The sequence below is a fragment of the Schistocerca cancellata genome, chromosome 1 (assembly GCF_023864275.1).
Source record: "Schistocerca cancellata isolate TAMUIC-IGC-003103 chromosome 1, iqSchCanc2.1, whole genome shotgun sequence".
NCBI classification, from domain to species: domain Eukaryota; kingdom Metazoa; phylum Arthropoda; class Insecta; order Orthoptera; family Acrididae; genus Schistocerca; species Schistocerca cancellata.
Window position 1 is genome coordinate 156,582,576 of NC_064626.1, and position 26,371 is coordinate 156,608,946.

The following is a 26,371-nucleotide window of genomic DNA, read 5'->3' on the forward strand; positions in this document are numbered from 1 at the left end:
TATTCTTTTTCCCTTCCTTTGGGGAACATGTCTGGGGTATTCTTGGGAATGTTCTGCATTCTGCTGGTGATGTGCGAACAGTCTCACTTTTGTTTTTTGTTCCCTTTTCCTTTCTTTGTTTCCCTTTTCCTCTCGTTCCTCTGCTTTGGTTTTTGCGGATCTTCTTTTTTATTCTTCCTCCATGTGCGCTGCTGAAGGCCAGCCCACACGTCTGACACAGGTGACGGTAATGCGTAATTCCCAGCCCGGGTTGACAGGTAGGGTTCGCACTTACCCCTCTGGTTCAGGCCAGGCCCAGGGAGGGATGAATGCCTGAGCGTTTTACCTTTTATCCGCCGAAGCAATATGGCGAAGGCCATTTAATTTTTAGTTTTGGACCTCAATTTCTGCATGGTGTTTTTTAGCCCTTTTTCCACGTGCATGTTTTTAGCTGTCTCCTATTATCCACTGGGACTGACGTATAGTCGTTTAACTCCTCTCTCTGCTCGTGTTCTGTAGTTTTCACTTGGACACTTACGACCCCAGTTGTTTTTTGCGCCCTAAAGCACAACAAAACAATACTCGTGGGTAATCCTTCGTTCAACCGCTGTCAGGAGGTTCTCTTGACAGCAGCACGCCAACAGCGGACCTTCTTCGCCGTCTGAGATGACCGGACTCAGGCGCCGGGCCATAACAATCTTCTACTTATAAAAGTCGTTTAGCAGCGAATTTCTTCGATTTTGGTCTGTGTTGTCGCTAGAGATTTCCCATTCGTCTTCGCTCCGCTTACGTATTTTTCTTACCGCGCCGTGTACGTGCAACACCAGCAGGCGGCATTCAGTATCGCGGTGGGCAGTGATCATGACGTTTTGTCTCACCAGTGTGAATATTCTTTAGTATACTTAAAACGATAGAATCAACATCTTGTTTCTGAACAGCTGTTAGTATAGGTTATGTTGGAAGTGAGTCAAAAGCTTTCTTATGTCAGGGCTGTTAAGATTAATTAATATAAGAGGTCAAATATTATTGATATAAGAAGTATCATGGACGCTATAAAAAGAATGGAAACTTTAAGTAGCAAGGCACAGCCATGGACCACGGCGCTGGAGAGACTTGCTGGATATGACCAGCAGGAAGTACACTGAGGTTAAACAAGTCATGAGGTACCTCCTAACATCTTGTCGGACCTCCTTTTGCCCGGTGTAGCGTAGCAACTCGGCGTGTCATGGACTCAAGTCGTTGGAAGTCCTCTGTAAAAATATTGACCCACGCAGCCTCTATAGCCGTGCATAACTGCGAAATGTTACCGGTGCAGGATGTTGTGCACGAAGTGACATCTCGATTATGTCCCATAAATGTCTGATGGGATTCATCTCGGGCGATGTGAGCGGCCAAACCATTCGCTGGAATTGCCCTGAAAGTTATTCAAAGCCGCACGGGATTAGCCGAGCGGTCTGGGCGCTGCAGTCGTGGACTGTGCGGCTGGTCCCGGCGGAGGTTCGAGTCCTCCCTCGGGCATGGGTGTGTGTCTTTGTCCTTAGGATAATTTAGGTTAAGTAGTGTGTAAGCTTAGGGACCGATGACCTTAGCAGTTAAGTCCCATAAGATTTCACACACATTTGAACAAAGTTATTCAAATCAGTCGCGAACAATTTCAGCCCACTGACATGGCACATTATCATTCATAAGAATAAAATCCATGAACGACTGCAAATGGTATACAAGGAGCCGAACATAACAATGTCCAGTCAATGAACGGTTCAGTTGGACCCCAGTCCATTCTATGTAAACATAGCCCACTCCATTACGGAGTCATCAGCAACTGCCACAGTGCCTTATTGACGACTTTAGTCCACGGCTTTGCGGAGTCTCCGCCACGCTCGAACTCTACCATCATCTCTTACCAACTGAAATCGGATTCATTTGACAAGGCACAGTTTTCCAGTCGTCTAGAATCCAACCGATGTGGTCACGAGCCCAGGAGAGGCGCTGCAGGCTGTCGTGCTGTTAGTAAATGCAGCTGGGTCGGTCGTCTGCTGCCATAGCCCATTAACACCGAATTTCGCCGCACTGTCCTAACGGCTACGTTCGACGCACGTCCCACATTGATTTCTGCGGTTATTTCACGCAGTGTTGCTTGTCTGTTAGCACTATCAACTTTAAGCAACCGCCACTGCTCTTGATCGTTTTAAGTGAAGGCCGTCGGTCACAGCGTCGTCTGTGGTGAGATATAATGTCTGAAATTTGCTTTCTCGGCACGCTTTTGAGACCGTGGATCTCGGAAAATTGTATTTCCTAACGATTTCCGGAATGGAATGACCCCTGCATCTAGCACCAACTACCATTCCGCGTTCCAAGTCTGTGTATTCCGGTCGTGCGGCCATAATCACGTCAGCCTTATCACGGGAATCAGCCGAGTACAAATGACAGCTCCGCCAATGTACTGCCCCTTTATACCTTGTGTACGAGACACTACCGCCATCTGTATGTCACCCCAGCGATGAGTGTGCGAGGGCAACGGTTAGCACACCGCAGGCGAAAGTGGTACAGCACGGCAGCCACGTTCACTACCGGGGCAACAAGTTACTAGCAAGGGAAATAGCCTCGGACAGCTGACTGCGGCCAAAGCAGGGAAGAGGTGGATCGGGTGGGGAGCAGCTAGCCTGCTCGAGGTGAGAGAAGTTTCTGGAAAGATTTCGGTGCCTAATGTGCCTTTCAAGGGAAGCAGGGGAAAGCAGCACTGGCAGGGAAAGCTGCTCCAAGACCCTGCAAAAGCAATGTGTAAGCAACAGTCGGCGTAGCAATTGAGCTAAGCAGTGACAGACAGTCGGAGCCGCAGTTATCTCCAGGGAGCAACAGAGTCGTTGAGAACCGTCAGTGTAGAGTGGCAGTAACCTATGAGAAGACTGTCGATATTAGAGCTAAGCACTGCTTTTCCGGCCACAGTTCTCACAGCCGGCCGGTGTGGCCGAGCGGTTCTAGGCCTTTCAGCCTGGAACCGCGCGACGGCTATGGTCGCAGGTTCGAATCCTGCCTCGGGCACGGATGTGTGTGATGTCCTTAGGTTAGTTAGGTTTAAGTAGTTCTAAATTCTAGGGACTGATAACCTCAGATGTTAAGTCCCATAGTACTCAGAGCCATTTGAACCATCTGATTTGAATTACACTGCTTCAAGACATATACGCAGCTTCTGTTATACGTGACTTACCGTGTTAATCCTTTACCATAACATCGTAGCTGTTAATGAGTAGATTATGATAGCATTTTAAAATTTTGGATCTGGTCAATAACCGTATGAAAAATCGAAAATCAAATTTTTGTGCCCCTGGAATCCGTTAGACAGCTTGCAACTGGGGACGAGCACCAAGTGCCGGGTTAGCCGTTTAGTAATATAGATTAACATTTTGCCTAATATTCGTAGATTTTAGCTATCACGTTCCAGTGAGGACGTTGACGACATTGTGAGCTGACCTCTCCTAACTTCCCTTTAACGGGGTGAGAGTGAAACATTCTAATACACTTCGCGCAGGTGATATTGCAACGGAGAGAAGAAGTTTTGTAGGAAATGAATAAGGGTGCAAACACTTCCAAATACAATTTAAGAGCACAAATTCTCTCAATAATTCAACCGTACTTAGAGAGGTGCCTTACAGTGGCTATTTACTCTACCATTCCAACACCAGTAACTCTCAGTTTGTGAGTATTATCTGTTACTGTTTTGCTAGCTACTGTTTTTTTCTTAGCTGACTCGTTCGGATAATACCATCAGATACTCGAATCAAGATAAGAGACGAGTACGAGACAGCGCTCATTCCTTCCTATACACTGAAAACTAACACTTATTCCTCTTTGGGGCTCTCGCCAATAAATCCTAGGATAATTATTCCTCATTACGACTCACGCAACTAAACACTAGGAGACATATGTAAGTCGGCATTTGTTCCTCTGTATACTGGGTGATCAAAAACTCAGTATAAATTTGAAAACTTAATAAACCACGGAATAACGTAAATAGAGAGGTAAAAATTGACACACATGCTTGGAATGACATGGGGTTTTGTTAGAACAAAAAAAAAAAAAAACTATTGCTAGACGCGTGAAAGATCTCTTGCGCTTGTCGTTTGGTGATGATCGTGTGCTCAGCCGCCACTTTCGTCAAACTTGACCTCCCAGGTTCCCAGACCTCAGTCCGTGCGATTATTGGCTTTGGGGATACCTGAAGTCGCAAGTGTATCGTGATCGACCGACATCTCTAGGGATGCTGAAAGACAACATCCGACGTCAATGCCTCACCATAACTCCGGACATGCTTTACAGTGCTGTTCACAACATTATTCCTCGACTACAGCTATTGTTGAGGAATGATGGTGGACATATTGAGCATTTTCTGTAAAGACCATCGTCTTTGCTTTGTCTTACATTATTATGCTAATTATTGCTATTCTGGTCAGATGAACGCCATCTATCGGACATTTTTTGAACGTTTTTATTTTTCTGGTTCTAATAAAACCCAATGTCATTCCAAGCATGTCTGCAATTTGTACCTCTCTATCTACTTTATTCCGTGATTTATTCAGTATTCAAATTTATACTGACTTTTTGATCACCCGGTACTCTGAGACACAAAAATTTTATTATTCTTCGCTGCTTCTAGAGAGAAACTCTACAAATCTTGTTCTTTACAGACATGTAGAAAAACAGTGTGAGAACTGTTCAAATGGTTCAAATGGCTCTGAGCACTATGGGACTTAACATCTGTGGTCATCAGTCCCCTAGAACTTAGAAGTACTTAAACCTAACTAACCTAAGGACATCACACACATCCATGCCCGAGGAAGGATTCGAACCTGCGACCGTAGCGGTCACGCGGTTCCAGACTGAAGCGCCTAGAACCGCACGGCCACTTCGGCCGGCAACCCTTGGCAAGTCAGTTTTGTTAGTTACACAACAGCTCCAGCTAGCCAATTGCTCCATATTCTGTTAGGCGGCCTCTTCCTAAACTGTCCGTGTACGCTAAAGAGCAACACCTACGTAAAAAGCGGGCAACAGACGAAGACGTTTCCCGCGCTCGCGAAAGGGAATACTTGTCCGAACACTTTCAGAACCCTTCAACATACACGAAAAGAATTCTCCAACATACACTAAAGCAACCTTACTGCCCACTGACTGCGAACCCTCGAAGTATGTCTCCATATCTTCTCTACCCCAGAGGGTTCAAATCGCCTCCTGCACCCTACGAGGGCCACCAAACAACTGAGCTGCCCATAGTTCCTCGACAATACTTTCACATGCCTACATTTCAGCTGATCAGCATTCAGAGCAGGAAGTAGACATAACGACAGGCCATTTCTTGCTAACGCTCATGGTACATCTGTAAAGTGCTGCTGCCTGCCGACACTTTTAGAAGTTTGTTTCCCAAAGAGTACCGGAAAACGTCACTCACTCTATGGAAAAACACTCGCGTTTGAAGACCACACTGTCGGGCCAGACTAACACCCTTCGGCTCACTTCAGTCGAACCCAGTTGCAGTCCTTACCTAGCCAGTTATCTTCACGCTGGAGAAAGTCGCAGTTCCACGGACCCTGGCGAACTGGGGCTGTCCCTCACAACAGCGATCGGCACTTTCCGATGGTCGCGGCCCGCAAATCACCCGTTACAAGTAACAAAGGGAAAACGTTTGTCGCTTACTAATTTTCGCTGTTCATACAGAAAACTTCAGCATCAAGTATGACGTTCTATTTCCTGTTTACTACTAACTCTATTCGCAACACATTTTGCAGACAGTATCCACATACAATGACGTGCCAAGTTATGGGATACGTCCTAAAATCGTGTCGGACCTCATTTTGCACGCCGTAGTGCACCATCTCGACATGGCATGCCCTTAAGCCGTTGGAAGTCTCCTGTAAAAATATTGAGCCATCCGTAAGTGTTACCGGTGCAGGATTTTGTGCACGAACTGGCCTCTCGGTTATGCCGCACAAATGAGGCGATCTGGGTGGCCAAATCATTCGCTCAAACTGTCCTGAGTGTTCTTCGAAACAATCGCGAACAACTGTGGGCCGATAACATGGCACTCTGTCGTCCACAAAAACTCCATTGTTCGGGAACGTGAAGTCCATGAATGGCTGCAAATGGTCAGCAAGTTGCCGATCATAACTATTTCAAGTCAACGATCGGTTCAGTTCGACCAGAGGACTGAGTCCATTCCAAGTAAACACGGCCCACACCATTACGGAGCCACCATCACCCTGCACAGTGCCTTGTTGACAACTTGGGTCCGTGACATAGTGCGGTCTGCGCCACTCTCGAACCCTACCATCAGCTTTAACCAAATGAAATCGAGACTCGTCTGACCGCCGCTGTTTTCCAGTCGTCTAGGATCCGAACGATATTGTCACGAGCCCAGGAGAGGCGCTGCAGCATGTCGTGCTGTTATCAAAGGCCCTCGGGTCGGTCGTCTGCTGCAATGGCACATTAACGCCAAATGTTGCCGCACAGTCCTAACGGATACGTTCGTCGTACGTCCCACATTGATTTCTGCGTTTATTTCACGCAGTGTTTATTGCCTGTTAGCACTGACAATTCTACCCAAAGGCTGCTGCTGTCCGGTGACACCACAGTGGTGTTGTGCACGTAATAGCGGTCAGCGAATAGCGGCGACACCGCGGTGGTGTCGTGTGCATAGTATCGCTCAGTGGCCGGCGACACCACAGTGGCGTCGTGAGCATAGTATCACGCAGTGCCAGGCGACAGCACTTTAGTATATTTTGCATTCTGTTGGTATTTTGTTTAGGTAACAATAAGTTACACACGACAACAAGTTTTTTGTTTTTATAAGTACTTATGCCCTTTCATCATAGCGGACGAAAAGGACAATAGGATTATTTACGATGAATGCGCGGACGTCATGTCTGACGTTCCGGACGACCTGGCCGATTGGGAAGAAGACATTGGATATCAAAACAATGAAAGTGAAGCAGAAGATAGTGAAATACGTCCAAGAAGAATTCGGCGAACGCTACGGTTGCCAACTGATTCGGATGAATCACACGAAGACAGACACACTATGATTTACTGAGGACCAATAATAAATCTGAAGGATATCCGGGACCAAACATATTTCCCAAAGATACATATAGCGTCGTGGGTATCTTAGAATTATGTATTGGGAACGATCTATTTGAATATATTAGCAGGAACCAACAATTATTACAGTCAAAATTGCAATAGAAGGAAACTGGATTTAAAAAATGCCAAATTTGTCGTTACGGGACCCGAACTTAGAAAATGGTTTGGGCATGCTATGCTTATGGGAACTGTAAAAAAAGCAAGGATCGATGATTATTGGTCAACGAATCCGTTGATAGACACACCGATATTTCGCAAAACGATGTCACGCAACCGATTCAGACAAATATTATAATTTTAACATTTTTCCGACAACTATAAACCGGATAATGCCGACCGGCTTTTCAAAGTGCTATTCGTAATTGATTATTTTTCTAAAAGTTTAAAGAAACGTTTAATCTAAGTCAAAACATGTCAATTGGTGAAGGAATGTTATCGTGGCGTGGACAGTTAAATTTTAAAATTTACAATCCGTCGAAAATTACGAAATTTGGCATACTCATTCGGATGCTGTGTGATTCGAGTACGGGATACATTTCCTCATTCAAGATATATATACCGGCGCTGGACAACCTTTACCAAAAACAGTGATGGAGCTATTGACATCTTCTTATGGAAAGTGGCATCACCTCTACATGGATAATTATTATAACAGTGTAGAACTTGCAGAGAAGTTACTTGAAAAGAAAATTAGAGTTTGTGGAACGATATGGCAAAATAGAGGATTTCCGGAAAAATTAAAGCGCGCAGAAGTCAATGTGTTTGAAGCTTGTCATCAACGGAAAGGTGACAAGCAAAGTAATCCGAATTAGCACTGCCGGCGCCAAGCGAGTAAATTTGTAAGAGACGTGCGGACGGCAAAGTGTTAAAGTTAAGGCCATCGGCCACTGCGTTGTCCGTGGTGAGAGGTAATGGCTGAAATTTGGTATTCTCGGCACGCTCTTGAGTTTGTAGATCTTGGAACACTGAATTCCCTAACTATTTCGGAAGTGGAATGCTACTTGCGTCTAACTCCAACTACCATTCGGCGTTCAAAGTCTGTTAATTCCCGTCGTGCGGCCATAATCACATCGGAAACCCTTTCACATGGTCGCCTGGGTATAAATGACAGCTCCGCCAATGCATTGACCATTTATACTTCTTGTACGCGATACTACCGCCGTCTGTATATGTGCACCTCAGTGTGCATCACTGAATGTACCCGCATAATTATAGATTTGGACCACACACAGTTCGTGAGATGTGAATTGCATTTTTATGCGCGGGAGTGCGATACTTTATAGAATATGGGGTGCGGTTTGCAGGTTTATGCTGATTTTTCCGTTTGATTTCATTCAAGACTTGCAGATTGTTCAGTCAACTGTGTTAGCTTCTAAAGTCAGCTTACGCCTTTGCTTGCCTGAAATGTAATTTTTTACAGTGTAGTTGGTAACGATTTCAGTGAATATCTTTTCTATTAAGGAAAGGAAATTGATTGATCTATACTTTTTTGTCAGAAGTCTGTTCTCTTTCGTAGTCCAGCTGAACAATTACATAGTCCCTACAAACGAGGTGGCGCAGTGGCGTTCGGGAGGACGACAGTTCAAAACCGCGTCTGGCCATCCTGATTTAGGTTTTCCGTGATTTCCCTAAATCTCATCAGGCAAATGCCACGACGGTTCCTTTGAAAGTGCACGGCCGATTTCCTTCCCCAATCTGATTGGAGCGATGACCTCGCTGTTTGGTCCCTCCCCTCTCCCCCCCTCCCCACCCCAAATCAGCCATCCAACATTGTTCCAGTTTTGGAGCAGTTTTTCCCCACAGACATTGTGTAAATAATTTTGCACACTCTTTTCATATTACTTTTCCTCCGGATTTAGGCAATTCGATTGAAGCACTGTCTTCTGCTTTATCTTTTCTTCTCATCATGCACCATATTGATAATTTCACTGATGTAAACTGCTCTCAGCTCGTGGAATTGACAACAGTCCAAAATAAAGGCACTACAGCTTCTGATGGCAATGTCTGGTTTCTGCTGCAGGTGAAGCTGTATTACAAGCAACTGGAGGGCCTGTACGCCGGCTACCGCAGCGCCTTGAAGCTGCCGGACCTCACTCTGAATGACTTCCTGTAAGTATCGTGGCTTTTCTTGGCTTTCAATCTCTAACTATGGAAACTGAAATTTGCTGCACGCTGCGAACAAATGAGTTACGTTGTAATGCGCTGTGGACCGAAAGAAGTATTGAAATCGATGCATTTATCGACAGAGCCCTCCGTTGGTCTATGATATGCTGAAAATGACTCGACGTTGGCACTACAGAAAGAGATCACTGGAGAAGTAATGAGCTTTGTGACCTGAGTATCAGCTCATATCACCCGAGTATTTATAAACGGAAGTTAATGACCACAAAAGATGCCAAAAAGTGCCATACTTCGTTGGCGTAGCAGAGAGCTCCATAGTGCATTATTTCAAAAAAAGATACTAGAATGCTCCATGCACCAATGTAGGTTATACGTCTTCAGTGACAGATTAAATCAATGCACTGAAACACTCCTGAAGGCATATGAAAACTTTTTGTATTGCTCCCATTATTAGCCACTGTTGTCAGGTTATACACTGCTGGCCACCGTAAATGCAACACCCTGAAGGAAGCACCCGAATCAAGTGAAATTTACACCATGAGTTTGCAGCGATGAGATATGCAACTGATTAGAATTTCAGCGCAGACGCACATCACGCGCGCCTGTGGCGCCACCTCATAGTGCCATTTAAGGCTTGGAGATTTCGACGAGTGTACGTTCGGCACGTGTGTTTACCTTGTGGTTGTTTCACAAGACGATCAGTTATGCCTCGTAGAAAACAGCGAAAATCTTTTGATCAAGTACCCGAGTTCGACAGAGGAAGGATAGTGGCTTACCGAGATTGTGGATTATCATACAGAGAAATCGCTAGTCGTGTTGGACGAAACCAAACAACTGTAATGCGGATATGTGACCGTTGGATGCAGGAGGGTACTACGGACCGACGTGGTCGATCGCATTCACCTCGGTGCACCACTGCACGTGCTGATAGGCAAATTGTGCGCATGGCAGTGACGGATCGTTCAGTGACATCCCGAACCGTAGCACAGCACATTGCGTCTGTAACGCATCATCCAGTGTCTGCGCGTACCATTCGACGCCGTTTACAGCAGAGTGGTCTGTCCGCAAGACGTCCATTGCTTCGTCTACCATTGACGCAGAACCACAGACGTCTCCGTCGCCAATGGTGTGATGACAGACGGTTGTGGACGGCAGAATGGAATGACGTTGTCTTTACTGACGAGGCACGCTTCTGTCTGCAGCACCACGATGGTCGGATTCGAGTGTGGAGACACCGTGGAGAGAGGATGCTGGACAGCTGCATTATGCACCGCCACACTGGTCTTGCACCGGGTATTATGGTATGGGGCGGTATTGGATATTACTCTCGCACGCCTCTAGTACGCATTGCCGGTACTTTAAATAGCCGGCGCTACATATCCGAGGTGCTGGAGCCAGTTGTCCTTCCTTACCTCCAGGGCTCGGCCACAGCCATATTTCAACAGGATAATGCGCGACCACACGTGGCACGCATTGTCCAAAGGTTCTTCGTCAATAACCAGATTGAATTGCTTCCCTGGCCGGCTCGCTCTCCGGATCTTTCGCCGATAGAAAACATGTGGTCCATGGTTGCTCAACGAGTGACCCGGATTACATCGCCAGCTGCCACACCAGATGATCTTTGGCAACGTGTGGAAGCTGCTTGGGCTGCTGTACCCCAGGAACACATCCAACGTCTCTTTGACTCAATGCTGAGACGTGTGGCAGCGGTGATCTCCAACAATGGCGGCTACTCTGGCTACTGATTCTGGCAGGAACCACATGTCACAGACGTCTGTAAACGTAATCATTTGATACTTGGTCAACATGTTATCTACAAAATAAATTTTGTTGTGCTACCTCTTGTCTTTCTTGGTGTTGCATTTACGGTGGCCAGCAGTGTAGTATTATCATCTGCTTCTTTGATAATCATGGGAATGGGAGTTGCTTCTGTGAACAATAACCCATTGTGGTGTCACCATGTCACCTTAAACCAAGGGGATGAGTGTCACGTGTGCCATTTATCTGCAAATTGTGTAGACGGTCATTGGTATATTCACTGCACGATGAAGAAAGTGGTCGGAAGTCAATGTAACTTCGTAGATATCAATGACAAATATGTAAATATTGCAGTTCAGTGTTACCAGACCTGGTATGGTATGTAAAGGGCTTGAACAGCTACAGACGTTGAATGATAACTCTGACGGAGACGAAATTGCTTGATACTCGTGTGATAGTGCTATCAGCACCTAACAAAGTTTGAAAGAGGCCTCGTCGTCTGTCTCCATTTGATCAACTGCTTGAATTGTGCAATATCCAGGTTTGTGAAGCATTCGGATGTAACAGTGGCATACGCGTTGTCAAGATTCCGATTGACCATGTCTGAGTATCGCAATGGAGGATCACTACGTTGTGCACCAAGCACGCAACACCTTCACATCAGTGCCTGCCATCCGAGAACAACTGAAGGAGTCCTTGCAACATTGTGTCATCCTGCACCAGTGGTGGGAGGCTATCGGCAGTCGAACTAGGCAATTACTGTCCCATGTGTAATCTATCATTAACACAGCACAAATGGCTGGTTCTGGAGTGGCAGCATGGACTGCTGATGCAGTACTGTCGGATTGTGTTCAGCAATGAATCGTTGTTCTGCACTATCCCAGATGATCATTAGCGAGTAATGGAGCGACCTTGGGAGAGGTCCTGTTCCTCCAGTGTTTTGTAGAGTCGGAGCAGCGTTACTTCTGGTGTCATGGTGTGAGGAGGAGCCATCGGTTACGGCTTCAAGCCATTGTTGGTAATGACTGACAGAACTCTGGTAGCACTGATGTACTTCACCGTCATCCGGCATCCTCATGTGGTGCCTCTCATACGGCAGTATCGTGAGTCCATTTTTAAACAGGACAGTGCTCGTGCAAACATGGCACATGTGTCCATGAACTTCCTGTATGATGTTGGGGTCCTCCTGCGGCCCACAGGATGTCGTGATCCGTCCCCAAAAGAAAATGTGGCGCCAGCTCGTATACAGGGTGGTCCATTGATCGTGACCGGGCCAAATATCTCACGAAATAACCGCCAAACGAAAAAACTACAAAAAACGAAACTTGTCTAGCTTGAAGGGGGAAATCAGAATGCGCTATGGTTGGCCCGCTAGATGGCGCTGCCATAGGTCAAACGGATATCAACTGCGTTTTTTAAATGGGAACCCCCATTTTTATTACATATTGGTGTAGTACGTAAAGAAATATGAATGTTTTAGTTGGACCGCTTTTTCGCTTTGTGATAGATGGCGCTGTAATAGTCACAAACATATGGCTCACAATTTTAGACGAACATTTGGTAACAGGTAGGTTTTTAAATTAAAATACAGAACGTAGGTACGTTTGAATATTTTATTTCGGTTGTTCCAATGTGATACATGTACCTTTGTGAACTTATCATTTCTGAGAACGCATGCTATTACAGCGTGATTACCTGTAAATACCACAATAATGCAATAAATGCTCAAAATTATGTCCGTCAACCTCAATACATTTGGCAATACCTGTAACGACATTCCTCTCAACACCGACGTTTTTGAGATTCCCGATTCTCGCGCAGTTTGTCTGCTACTGATATGCGGATTAGCCGCGACAGCAGCTAAAACACCTACATGGGCATCATCATTTGTTGCAGGACGTGGTTGACGTTTCACATGTGGCTGAACACTTCCTGTTTCCTTAAATAACGTAACTATCCAGCGAACGGTCCGGACACTTGGACGATGTCGTCCAGGATACCGAGCAGCATACATAGCACACGCCCGTTGGGCATTTTGATCACAATAGCCATACATCAACACGATATCGACCTTTTCCGCAATTGGTAAACGGTCCATTTTAGCACGGGTAATGTATCACGAAGCAAATACCGTCCGCACTGGCGGAATGTTACGTGATACCACGCACTTATGTTTGTGACTATTACAGCGCCATCTATCACAAAGCGAAAAAAGTGATCCAACTAAAACATTCATATTTCTTTACGTACTACACGAATATGTAATAAAAAAATGGGCGTTCCTATTTTAAAAAAACGCAGTTGATATCCGTTTGACCTATGGCAGCGCCATCTAGCGGGCTAACCGTAGCGCCATCTGATTTCCCTTTTCAAGCTAGACAAGTCTCGTTCTTTGTAGTTTTTTCGTTTGATGCTTATTTCGTGAGATATTTGGCCCGGTCACTATCAATGGACCACCCTATATACACTATGTCGAGTGCCGTTACCCCTGACAGCAAGGACCAGTTACGACAGGCTTTATGATACTCTTTCCACATGAATAAAGCGTACATCGAGGCCATACGGAGTGCAACGTCGTACCTGGACTTATACTGCCGAAGTTTGTAAATCTGACTCGGATTTGTAATCACTCAAATAACATCACATGCCTTCTCAATCCGTGGCAGTTTCCTTTCCTGCTTGACTTTATTTTGTCAATCACTGCGTATTCTTTATTGTTGTTTCGTCCATTTGTTATATGGTACGGTGGTGGGCTTTCAAGGGTAATGCATCCGCTCATAAGGCAGAGAGATTTTATATATATGATTTTGAAACCGAAAACATCTTGACTGACATGAAATTTATTGGTTAAAGTATCGATGACTTCCTTGAGCTTCTCAATAGATAAAAGCCGATTTCCTTTCATGACTGGAGTGTCAGCCGTAGGTCTTTTTGGAGTGTTTTGGGAGAAAATGGGACGAAACACACGGGGTGAAGGACGCCGAATTAAGCTCTAGGGAGGGAGGGAGACGAGTGATGAGAAAATGATTCCCGATTCGGAGAGGAAAATGAGAATTGTTACATCTGAAAGGATGATTTGCTTCTGGGTGGATTTCGAGGTCAGGGAGATGATCAATGTTGCGTTGGGACAGGATGTGGATAACGTAGGAGGGTATAAGGGCTGGTAAGCACGGACGAAATTATTGCATCGTTACTCGAAGTTTGCGGGAATTGTAGGAAATATGAAAGTGTTTAGTGTAGGAGAGGAGAGGGGAAAAATTAATAAGTTCGTACATGATGAGTAGGTGAGGGATCCGGGAGGTGAAGTGGAGTGCATGTCGACGAGTCTTTGGAGCGAGCAGAAACATTTCGCAGTACGAAATGAAACTACATTAAATTTCTTACAAAACAGCGCCTATTTATTCTTTCTGCAGGACTAATAGTTTTCGCGTTGCAGGGCATGCAAAACTCTGTTTAGTAAAGATAGTGCTTAGTGAGTACTGCTGAACGTTCTGTGAAAACAAATATTGGGTGTGTGAACCGCGTCTAAGTCAGTAGTCTTGTGGAGGGATACATTGTATTCTAGGGTTGTAAAAAAAGTGAAGGGGCCGGGGGTGGAGGGTAGAAGCATGAGAGAAAGTAGGTAGGAGAATTGTGGTCATGCACTTTCTCCTTCATAGGTTTGCAAACTGAAGGTTGAGCGTGTGATTCCCCACGCTATCTACCTCACTACATCACAAACTTAAAGCGACCCTCCCCATTTTGCCTTACGAATCACTGGGGAATCAATGAGTAGACATGCCCGGGGTTGATCGCTTTCTACAAAGTGCATTCACACTGCATGGAATGTAGATATGAATTACTAATGACACTAACGCAAGAAACGCACATGGACAGAAACTACGTAAGTCTGTGTGCAATGCTCTCCGCTGCTAGAGGGAATATTGATTCTTAGTCATTCTGTACGAAAGACTTAACTTTCCTCCGGGGATGGCAACTTTCCGCACCATGAGCGCCGGTCGTTTTTCGGTTTACAGACGGGCTGTATGTCTCCATTATTTCCTGTTCAGTTGTCTTATGTGAGTAAACAAAATGGTTTCACTGAACTCACGTTTATACAGAAAAGTGATTTTCAGTTTATTAAATGAGTACTAATTTGAGTTGTGTTAAGAGAGCTTTAATGTAAAATATGTTCAAAAAAAATTGCAGAGAAGTGAGTAATTTCTAAGTGTGATGTTGTCAGTGACGTTTGTAGAGTTCGGGAAAAGCGATTGGATTGCTAAATGTGGAACCTTGCTGTTGACTATTGTTATCTAGGAACTCCTGAATCCAATCACATAATTGGTCTGATAGTCCATATGCTCTTACTTTGTTCATTAAACGACTGTGGGGAACTGTATCGAACGCCTTGCGGAAGTCAAGAAACACGGCATCTACCTATGAACCCGTGTCTATGGCCCTCTGAGTCTCGTGGACGAATAGCGCGAGCTGGGTTTCACGCGACCGTCTTTTTCGAAACCCATGCTGATTCCTACAGAGTAGATTTCTAGTCTCCAGAAAAGTCATTATACTCGAACATAATACGTGTTCCAAAATTCTACAACTGATCGACGTTAGAGATATAGGTCTATAGTTCTGTACATCTGTCCGACGTCCCTTCTTGAAAACGGGGATGACCTATGCCCTTTTCCAATCCTTTGGAACGCTACGCTCTTCTAGAGACCTACGGTACACCGCTGCAAGAAGGGGGGCAAGTTCCTTCGCGTACTCTGTGTAAAATCGAACTGGTATCCCATCAGGTCCAGCGGCCTTTCCTCTTTTGAGCGATTTTAATTGTTTCTCTATCCCTCTGTCGTCTATTTCGATATCTACCATTTTGTCATCTGTGCGACAATCTAGAGAAGGAACTACAGTGCAGTCTTCCTCTGTGAAACAGCTTTCGAAAAAGACATTTAGTATTTCGGCCTTTAGTCTGTCATCTTCTGTTTCAGTACCATTTTGGTCACAGAGTGTCTGGACATTTTGTTTTGATCCACCTACCGCTTTGACATAAGACCAAAATTTCTTAGGATTTTCTGAAAAGTCAGTACATAGTACTTTACTTTCGAATTCATTGAACGCCTCTCGTATAGCCCTCCTCACACTACATTTCGCTTCGCGTAATTTTTGTTTGTCTGCAAGGCTTTGGCTATGTTTATGTTTGCTGTGAAGTTCCCTTTGCTTCCGCAGCAGTTTTCTAACTCGGTTGTTGTACCACGGTGGCTCTTTTCCATCTCTTACGATCTTGCTTGGCACATACTCATCTAACGCATATTGTGCGATAGTTTTGAACTTTGTCCACTGATCCTCAACACTATCTGTACTTGAGACAAAACTTTTGTGTTGAGCCGTCAGGTACTCTGTAATCTGCTTTTTGTCACTTTTGCTAAACAGAAAAATCTTCCTACCTTTTTTAATATTTCTACTTACGGCTGAAATCATTGATGCCGTAACCGCTTTATGATCGCTGATTCCCTGTTCTGAGTTAATTGTTTCAAATAGTTCGGGTCTGTTTGTCACCAGAAGGTCTAATATGTTGTCGCCACGAGTCAGTTCTCTGTTTAACTGCTCAAGGTAGTTTTCAGATAAAGCACTTACAAATATTTCACTGGATTCTTTGTCCCTGCCACCCGTTATGAACGTTTGAGTCTCCCAGTCTATATCTGACAAATTAAAATCTCCACCCAGAACTATAACATGGTGGGGAAATCTACTCGAAATATTTTCCAAATTATCCTTCAGGTGCTCAATCACAACAGCTGCTGAGCCCGGGGGCCTATAGAGACATCCAATTACCGTGTCTGAGCCTGCTTTAACCGTGACCTTCACCCAAATCATTTCACATCTCGGATCTCCGTCAATTTCCTTCGATACTATTGCACTTCTTTTCGCTATAAACACGCCTCCCCCTTCACTGTTCAGCCTGTCTCTGCGGTATACATTCCAATCTGAGTTTAGGATTTCATTACTGTTTACGTCTGGTTTCAGCAAACTTTCTGTCCCTAGTACTATATGGGCGTTGTGACAGTTTATTAATGAGAGCAGTTCTGGGACCTTTCTATAGACGCTCCTGCAATTTACTATTAGCACATTAATATTGTTATTCCCTGTTGCATTTTGCTTACTCCTACCTTGCCGCGTCTCAGGAGGCGTCTTGTCGGGCCTAGGGAGGGAATTCTCTAACCTAAAAAACCCCCATGTGCACTCCACACGTACCCCGCTACCCTTGTAGCCGCTTCCGGCGTGTAGTGCACGCCTGACCTATTCAGGGGGACCCTACATTTCTCCACCCGATAGCGGAGGTCGAGAAATTTGCACCCCAGATTTCCGCAGAATCGTCTGAGCCTCTGGTTTAAGCCTTCCACTCGGCTCCAAACCAAAGGACCGCGATCGGTTCTGGGAACGATACTACAAATAGCTCTGATTCCACCCCGCGAGCGAGGCTTTCCGCCTTCACGAATTCCGCCAACCGCCTGTACGAACTGAGGATGACCTCTGAACCCAGACGGCAACAATTTGCAGTCGGGTGCACCCAGTGCTCTCTATCGCCGCCGGTAGGGCCTCCTCCACATCTCGGATGAGACCCCCCGGCAAGCAGACAGAGTGAACACTTGCCTTCTTCCCCGACCTTTCCGCTATTTCCCTAAGGGGCTCCATCACCCGCCTAACGTTGGAGCTCCCAATAACTAATAAACCCCTCCCCCCCGTGTGCCTGCTCGGTCCTTGCTGAAGAAGCAGCCACATGTCCACTCACAGGCAGAGCGGGCGATGCCACACGGCCAGCCTCCACATTGACCCTCCGCCTCGTGCGCCGCGAACGCCGCTCCCCTTGGGGAGAGGGTGGCCCAACCGCGCCCGGTACCCGCGAAGATGTCTCGACAGCAGGGACAGTGGGTGAAGCATGTAACACCTGGGGTGTACCTTGCGACGCACCAGACTCCCCACTGCCGCTACACTCCGAGGCAGCAGCCTGAAGACGGCTGACCGTGGCCATCAACACGCTCAGCTGTTCGCGAACAGTGGCCAGCTCCTCCTGCGTCCGTACACAGCAGTCACACATCCTATCCATCCTAAGGAATCAATTTACTGAAGAGAGTTAATCAACTTTTAACTAGACTGCTAATTCACTAAAGGCGGATGATTATTGACTAAACTGTGATTGCTAGCCACTTCTTGCAGAAAACAATGAAAATAGCACTACTTGTCTCTGGACTGTATTGAAAACAAACACTAGCACTACTGGCACTATGGTTGACTAAAGGGACTCTGACTGTATTCAAAACAAGCACGAAATCTATGGAGCACTATTAATAGCATTCGACAATTAAAGCTTCCTAAAAGCAAAAACACACGGAAGAAGAAGTGACAAGTAAGAAAAATACAGTTAATACTTAAATTAAGGTAGCTCGCTGCACAGCAGACGTGAAGCAGACGGCGGTTAGGACGACACCGACACTACTGGCACAGTTAATTTTGTCCTGGGAAACATTTCTGGTAGAAGCCGCTGTTTACGAGTTAGTGGTAAAAAATATAAAAAGCGACCTTTAAACCACCCTGCCCCCACCCTGTACCCTTATACTCACACCGTACTGGTGGGAACTTCAAGTATCTTTTTCATGGCACTCCTTTCTACCATTGTACTAAAATTCGTGACTACGCGACTTTTTTCTCCTGTTCAACCTTTTTTGGTCTTCGTTGACTGGGCTAGTGTGGAGCACGGCCGTATCGAGGTCCCGATGAGATAGGCACAGAGGGAGGGCGAGAACTGACTCGAAAGATAAGAAAGGGGGGAAAAAAAGATATGAAAGGTGGTTTAAGAATTAACGGGGAGGGATATGTGCGTTCTCCTAGCCCCTCGTGTTTATGTCTTTTACCTTCGAGAACTTGTCTTCGCCTCGGCTCGCAAATACAAACTTAAGCTATTGTCATAAAGTCGTTGCTACAGTGCATCATATCACTTCCCGAAGGTGGGCTGCGAGTTCTGTAACAAATATCCTGTTTGACGGAAGGCTCTCGATCTCTGCCGACTGGGGACTCGAGCGATCCGCGATAGTGAAGAGAGCAAGCAAAATAGTAGAGGCAAAATGTGAGAGTAATTTACTTGTCTCTCCAACCATTACTTTTGCTGTTCCGCCGTGTAAATAAAGTGGATTGGAGAATAAGCCATCTGTGGCAGATAAATAATATCATGGGCGTTTACTTAGTCATTTCGCCTTCAGGCAGTTGTCCTCCGTTAATTTTGTGAAAGCAGTTTCAGCTAATTACAGACGATAAAATCTGCTTGATACGGAGTATGAGTCAAGGGAGACTGTCAAATATAGCCACCTTATCGACAGGACACAATACGGTTGCTAGATTATACTTCAATGACGTAATCAATTACACTCAAAATACGGAAAGACAAAGTAAAATTATTATAAAAACACAATTGATGGAAAGGGATGTTTTCTCAGTTCATAATTATAGAAATTTTTCTTTTATTTCTCATTAACAATTTATAAGGAGCAAACAAAATCTGGTGCTTATTACACATCATGCTAAAACCAAAGTACAATATTTGTCGTAAACAATAAAATATAGATTTCTTTTACTTTCAATTATTTAACAGGTTTATAGAATTTGTAAATTGTTATAGGACGTAAAAAATTAAATTTCCAGTTTCAAAACGCCGTAGTAAGAGAACCACTGTTCGGAATGACGTCAAATTTATTAACTCAGGGCGAAACGTCATAGGGAAAAAATTAACGAAAATTTTACCAAGCGATGGCGCTGTAAGCGTCTTAACGTAAATAGGATCGGCTACAAATAACAAATGAATCGTAATACGGCGCCTATGGTTTGAGATGCAGATTACACCATGCGCAGTGTTCAATGTGCATTAGTGCACAAGTTCGGCAGTCAATAGCAATGTACTGTTAGTTAGCGAAGCCCATCCACCACAGCAGCCGGCCGTGCTGGCCGAGCGGTTCTAGGTGCTACAGTCTGGAACCGCGCGACCGCTACGGTCGCACGTTCGAATCCTGCCTCGGGCATGGATGTAAGTGATTTACTTAGGTTAGTTAGGTTTAAGTAGCTCTAAGTTCTAGGGGACTGATGACCTCAGAGCCATTTGAACCCAAGCCACCACTGCAAGGTCGTAGCACATCGAATGGGGAAAATAGGTTTGTAATTGTCCTGAGGCAAAAAACAGCATAAAAGGCGAAATGTAATTGGTTTCTTACCGTCGTGAGACTGACGCAAGACATGTTCATCATGCTGTCCACTGTTTTCTACCACAGGTTGAAATCGAGAAACGTACGTTCCACAACAGATCAGTGTCCAAAACGCGTTGCGCAATGCTTGTCTTCAGTTCAGCTACGTTCGTAATTGAAGCACTAAACACAACATCTTTTAGGTAACCCCACAGCCAGAAGTCACACGAATTAAGATCAGGTGGCCTGGACGGCCAGGCTGTGGGGAAATGACGGCTGATAGTTCCAGCATTTCCAAAACGCCTCTGCAGCAGCCGCTTCCTCTGGCTGTGCAGTGTACGGGGGAGCGCAATCTGGTGTAAAAATGATCCTACCCATACATCGACGCTGTCGGAGAACTGGAATGACACTGGTGCATAAGACTGTCATAGCGTCTGCTGTACAGGTAACAGGACCTTCCGGGACTCACCACCTCTGAAACATACGGCTCTATGACGTGCTGTCAACCCCCACCACGCAGTCACCTTTGCAGAACGAAGTGGTACCGGTTGAGGTGCGGATTTTCCGTTGCCCATATTCTGCAGTTATGCATATTCACATGTTCTTCGAGGTGGAAATGGGCTTCGTCTGTCCACAGAACGTTCCATGCGCGTTCGTTGTCCACTTCCTTGCGAGAAACAAATTCCTGAGCGAACATCTGTCTATTAGTCTAGTTTTAGTTAATTTTTTTTGTTCCGTGACGTTTCCGCCCCCCTCCCCCCGCCCCTACCGTTATTAATATGCTGTTCAAATTTGATGTCATTCTGAGCAGCTGTTCTTCTACCGCGTTTTGAAACTGGAATTTGGGACACCCTGTACTACAATGGGGCATTTAATTTATTACGCACATCATTTATCACGAATGCAGTTCAGTTAAGTAGCATTTAGCAATACTGCTTCGTTTTTATTAAATGTGCTAACAAGATTTTGGAGGAGCGGTGGGAAACTTCAGCAGTTCTTCCAGTGCAGTATCACCCGGTATGGCTTTGGTGTGGCGTATGGTAATTTGGTATATTTTTTATATGAAGACGAGATGTGAGGTTCCTCAAAATATTGCAGTTAACCGCACAATACATAAAACAGATTCCTTTAAATACCAAGGAGAGTGGATTACATACAATGCAAAAAAAGAGACAGCTATAGAAACTAGAGTGCACATAATGGAAATAGTGTTTCATGTCACCAAAAACGTTTATAACAAAGAATCCTTGTCCTGGAACACGAAGTTAAGACACTACCAAACAGACCTGAACGTTTATAACAAAGAATCCTTGTCCTGGAACACGAAATTAAGACACTACCAAACAGACCTGAAGCTCTGTTTGCGGCAGAAACGCCTAGACTAGCAAAAAATGGAGATCTTGAGAAACTAGACAAGGTCCAAAGAAGAATTTTAAGGAAGCGATAATGCTGAATACAGGTTAAGATCAAACAGAGAGCTATACTTGATAACTGAAAAACTAACTGATTTAATGAGGAAGAGAAGACTACAGTTCTTTGGACATATATTGAGAATGGATAACAGACTAACCAAGCGGATATTCACATTACTCAATAGCTACAAATCCAAGCCCGCATGGTTTATAGAGACTGAAAAGAACATGGAAAACGCTGGAATACAATAGACCGAATAGAAAACAGAACACATTTCAGAAAGGCTGTTCAAAAGGCAGAATTTCAGGAGAGAAAGGAAACAACTAGACGAATGTGGACTCAAGAAGAAAGGGAACAACACTCTAAAAGGTTGAAGGAAATTTGGAAACTAAGGAAATCTAATACAATGAGTCAAGTGTCAATAGATGTAGACGGAATAGCAGATAACAGCAATGGACAGAATACAGTGGAGGAAGAAACTTGTAGAAGCGTGCTGTCCACGGGGCCTGGTCACGTAGTAGTAGTAGTAGTAGTATCATTGTGAATCTCTATTTGGTGAGCCGATCATGTGACGCACTATCCAAACATGTCGCACATTTTGATGTAACAGTGGCCCAATAAGAACTGCTTGGGAACATGGCGGTACGTTTACTAGTCGTAAAGGTTGCGGGCGATCATGTCTGACCACTACAACGAAGCATCGCTGTATTGTGCACCAATCGCATCGTAGCCCATTCACACGTGCACCTGCCATCGGAGAACGAGTAATAGGTTCCCTGAACCACTGTGTGTCATTCTGCACCATTGGTCGGATACTAGCAGACAGACAGACCTGGGAATTACTGTTCCGTGCTATAGCCGTCCATATGATTTTATTTTATTTTGTCGCTACCAGTTTCAACGCTTCAGTGCGTCATCTTCAGGCTGTTTTTGATGCGATACAAGTTGATATGATCTCTATGCATAACACATCAGTTGCCAGCATTACCGGATACGCAGATAATGTCAGCAATCCAACCATCAACTGCGAACTCTTACTGGTAAGTTGGCTCCTACTAAAGTTCATTAATACCACAGCATAAACTGCTGCATTTAAAGTGGTGTCTCGGCCGGGAAGTATCGACAGCTGATGAATGGTGTCGCAGTGTGTTCAGTGACGAATTGCGGTTGCCGGCTACGCTGGATGGTCATCATGGGCGAGTATGGCGGCGACCTGGGTAGAGGTCCCATTCTTCCAATGTTTTGGAGTTGCAACCGGCGTCATGGTGTGCTGGCGTCGTGACTTCGGGTCACGGCTGGTAGTGACCGAGAGAACTCTGGTGGCACAACGGCATGTCGCGGGCAACCTCCGTCCTCATGTACAGGGTTATTACAAATGATTGAAGCGATTTCACAGCTCTACAATAACTTTATTATTTGAGATATTTTCACAATGCTTTGCACACACATACAAAAACTCAAAAAGCTTTTTAGGCATTCACAAATGTTCGATATGTGCCCCTTTAGTGATTCGGCAGACATCAAGCCGACAATCAAGTTCCTCCCACACTCGGCGCAGCATGTCCCCATCAATGAGTTCGAAAGCATCGTTGGTGCGAGCTCGCAGTTCTGGCACGTTTCTTGGTAGAGGAGGTTTAAACACTGAATCTTTCACATAACCCCACAGAAAGAAATCGCATGGGGTTAAGTCGGGAGAGCTTGGAGGCCATGACATGAATTGCTGATCATGATCTCCACCACGACCGATCCATCGGTTTTCCAATCTCCTGTTTAAGAAATGCCGAACATCATGATGGAAGTGCGGTGGAGCACCATCCTGTTGAAAGATGAAGTCGGCGCTGCCGGTCTCCAGTTGTGGCATGAGCCAATTTTCCAGCATGTCCAGATACACGTGTCCTGTAACGTTTTTTTCGCAGAAGAAAAAGGGGCCGTAAACTTTAAACCGTGAGATTGCACAAAACACGTTAACTTTTGGTGAATTGCGAATTTGCTGCACGAATGCGTGAGGATTCTCTACCGCCCAGATTCGCACATTGTGTCTGTTCACTTCACCATTAAGAAAAAATGTTGCTTCATCACTGAAAACAAGTTTCGCACTGAACGCATCCTCTTCCAGGAGCTGTTGCAACCGCGCCGAAAATTCAAAGCGTTTGACTTTGTAATCGGGTGTCAGGGCTTGTAGCAATTGTGAACGGTAAGGCTTCTGCTTTAGCCTTTTCCGTAAGATTTTCCAAACCGTCGGCTGTGGTACGTTTAGCTCCCTGCTTGCTTTATTCGTCGACTTCCGCGGGCTACGCGTGAAACTTGCCCGCACGCGTTCAACCGTTTCTTCGCTGACTGCAGGCCGACCCATTGATTTCCCCTTACAGAGGCATCCAGAAGCTTTAAACTGCGCATACCATCGCCGAATGGAGTTAGCAGTTGGTAGATCTTTGTTGAACTTCGTACTGAAGTGTCGCTGCACTGTTATGACTGACTGATGAGGGTGCATTTCAAGCACGACATACGCTTTCTCGGCTCCTGTCGCCATTTTGTCTCACTGCGCTCTCGAGCGCTCTGGCGGCAGAAATCTGAAGTACGGCTTCAGCCGAACAAAACTTTATGAGTTTTTCTATGTATCTGTAGTGTGTCGAGACCATATGTCAATGAATGGAGCTACAGTGAATTTATGAAATCGCTTCAATCATTTGTAATAGCCCTGTATTACCTTGGGTGCAACAGATTCGTCGTGCTATTTTTAACAGCACAATGCTCGTTGACGCGACACGTGTCTTCGTGAACTGTCTGCACGTTGTCGAGGTACTTCCGTGGCCAGGAAGATGTCCAGACCTGCCCCCAATAGGACGCATGTGGGACCAACTCGGATGTCAGTTCCATTGCACTGACAGTATCTAGGACATCGAGGACGTTACGACGGTTGTGGGCCGTCTTGCTTCAGGTGAGAATGCAACGGCTTTGACACCCTTCGAAACGGAATCGGTGCATGAATAAAGGCTGGAGACATGGGAAGGGAAGAGGCTGGGAGCAGGCGTATGGGGTGCATCATCTTACTGATAACGTGACAAATAAATAAAAACACATATAGCCGTCCTTACGATTTTATTTTGTCGCTACCAGTTTCAACGCTTCAGTGAGTCATCTTCAGGCTGTTTTTGATGCGATACAGGTTGATATGGTCCCCATGCATAACACATCAGTTGCCAGCATTACTGGATACGCAGATAATGTGTCAGCACTCCAACCAGCAACTGCCAACTCCTACTGATAAGTCGGCTCATACCGTAAAGTTCTTTGTAAATTTGACTCTTTGTTGTAATTATTGAAATAACACCACATACACCGTCAGTCCCTGAAGTTTCACTGTTTCTTCCTCCCCTTCTGGGAGCTTCACTTTTTTGCCAGGCAGTGTAGCTGAGGCGAGCAACTTTACGTTCTGACAGCCTTCCTTGCAGAAACTGAGAATGCGCCCACCGCCTGTTAGAAATGTCCCTTCGCAGCATGATGACACAACGAGCAGTCCACGCAAGCCGCATTGTCCCGTTCACGATTGGAAACATGGCGGACTCTGCTGAACGCGCTGACAATTCAGAGTAAGCTTTGCCCTCATTACACAGAAAGCTGCAAGTAGCGATTTCCTAGCCTCAATAGAGTATTGCGAACGCCAGATTTAAAAGGGAAAAGCAACTCGTGAGTATGGTGCAGAACTTTCATTTTACCAGTATATGTCACATTCGGTGCCTTACGTAGTCATTAACGTCAGTTTAAAACTAAACTCCTATAACGTGTTTTATTTGATAAACTTCTGAAACTTAACGGTCTCAGTGTAGCTTTCGCCGAATGTTGCAAATGTATTTCTGAAATCAGAATATTGTTTACACATTTTTTTTCCGCCTGCGCTTTTGCTGGAAATACAATTTTTTCAAGAGTAGCTCTGCACCGCAAGCAGTTCCCCCAGACTTTGGAGTTGAGGCATTGCCTCTGCATGGCGTTAGCTTGGTCATTTGTCCTTTACACCCCTAGTGAAGAAGCCATATTTATTTTCACTGTTGAACTACACAGTCCGTCTCTCCCTGCCTGTTTGGCAGCCAAGATGCCCCTATCAGTCCACACTTGATTATGTGACTCGGGCAAAGGGCTGCAGCTGCGTATCATCTCTGGCAGCGCTGCATAGAGATGCTCGTGCCCTGTATTACTTTGTCTACCGTCGACAAGAAATTCTCATACTTCACGTTCTATTAACTCCTATCGCTAAGAGCCGGCCGGTGTGGCCGTGCGGTTCTAGGCGCTTCGGTCTGGAACCGCGTGACCGCTGCGGTCGCAGGTTCGAATCCTGCTTCGGGCATGGATGTGTGTGATGTCCTTAGGTTAGTTAGGTTTAAGTAATTCTAAGTTCTAGGGGACTGATGACCATCGATGTTAAGTCCCATAGTGCTCAGAGCCACTTGAACCATATCGCTAAGATCGCTAAAGGTGCGTTCACATAGGTCATAATTTACGGCAATATTTGGCGTCAATAACGCTGCCGTCAATATTGCTGTAATATGGGTGCAATGGACGGCAATTTTTCAGTATGGACGGGCAATATTGCTGACGTCGGAGACTTTCAGGTTGTTGCCCACGTACTGCAAGAGTTTCCGGTATATCCAGAAAGGGTGGAGAATATTTTGTTTCGCAGGGCAATATCTATCCTTGTCCTTCTCCATAAATACTTCTCACGCTCTCACCTTTGTTTCCTACTTCTATCACCGACAGCGCTGCAG

General features: G+C 45.4%; 1 protein-coding gene across 1 annotated transcript in view; it reads left to right on the plus strand.

Moving 5' to 3' along the window:
* The window catches only part of LOC126167560 (putative phospholipase B-like 2), a 158,911-nt gene that overhangs the window by 42,412 nt on the left and 90,128 nt on the right, over nucleotides 1-26,371 (plus strand). The window contains exon 3 of the mRNA XM_049920486.1: nucleotides 9,131-9,219. Within this exon, the coding sequence (XP_049776443.1) occupies nucleotides 9,131-9,219 (89 nt within the window). The remainder of the gene's footprint in view (nucleotides 1-9,130; nucleotides 9,220-26,371) is intronic.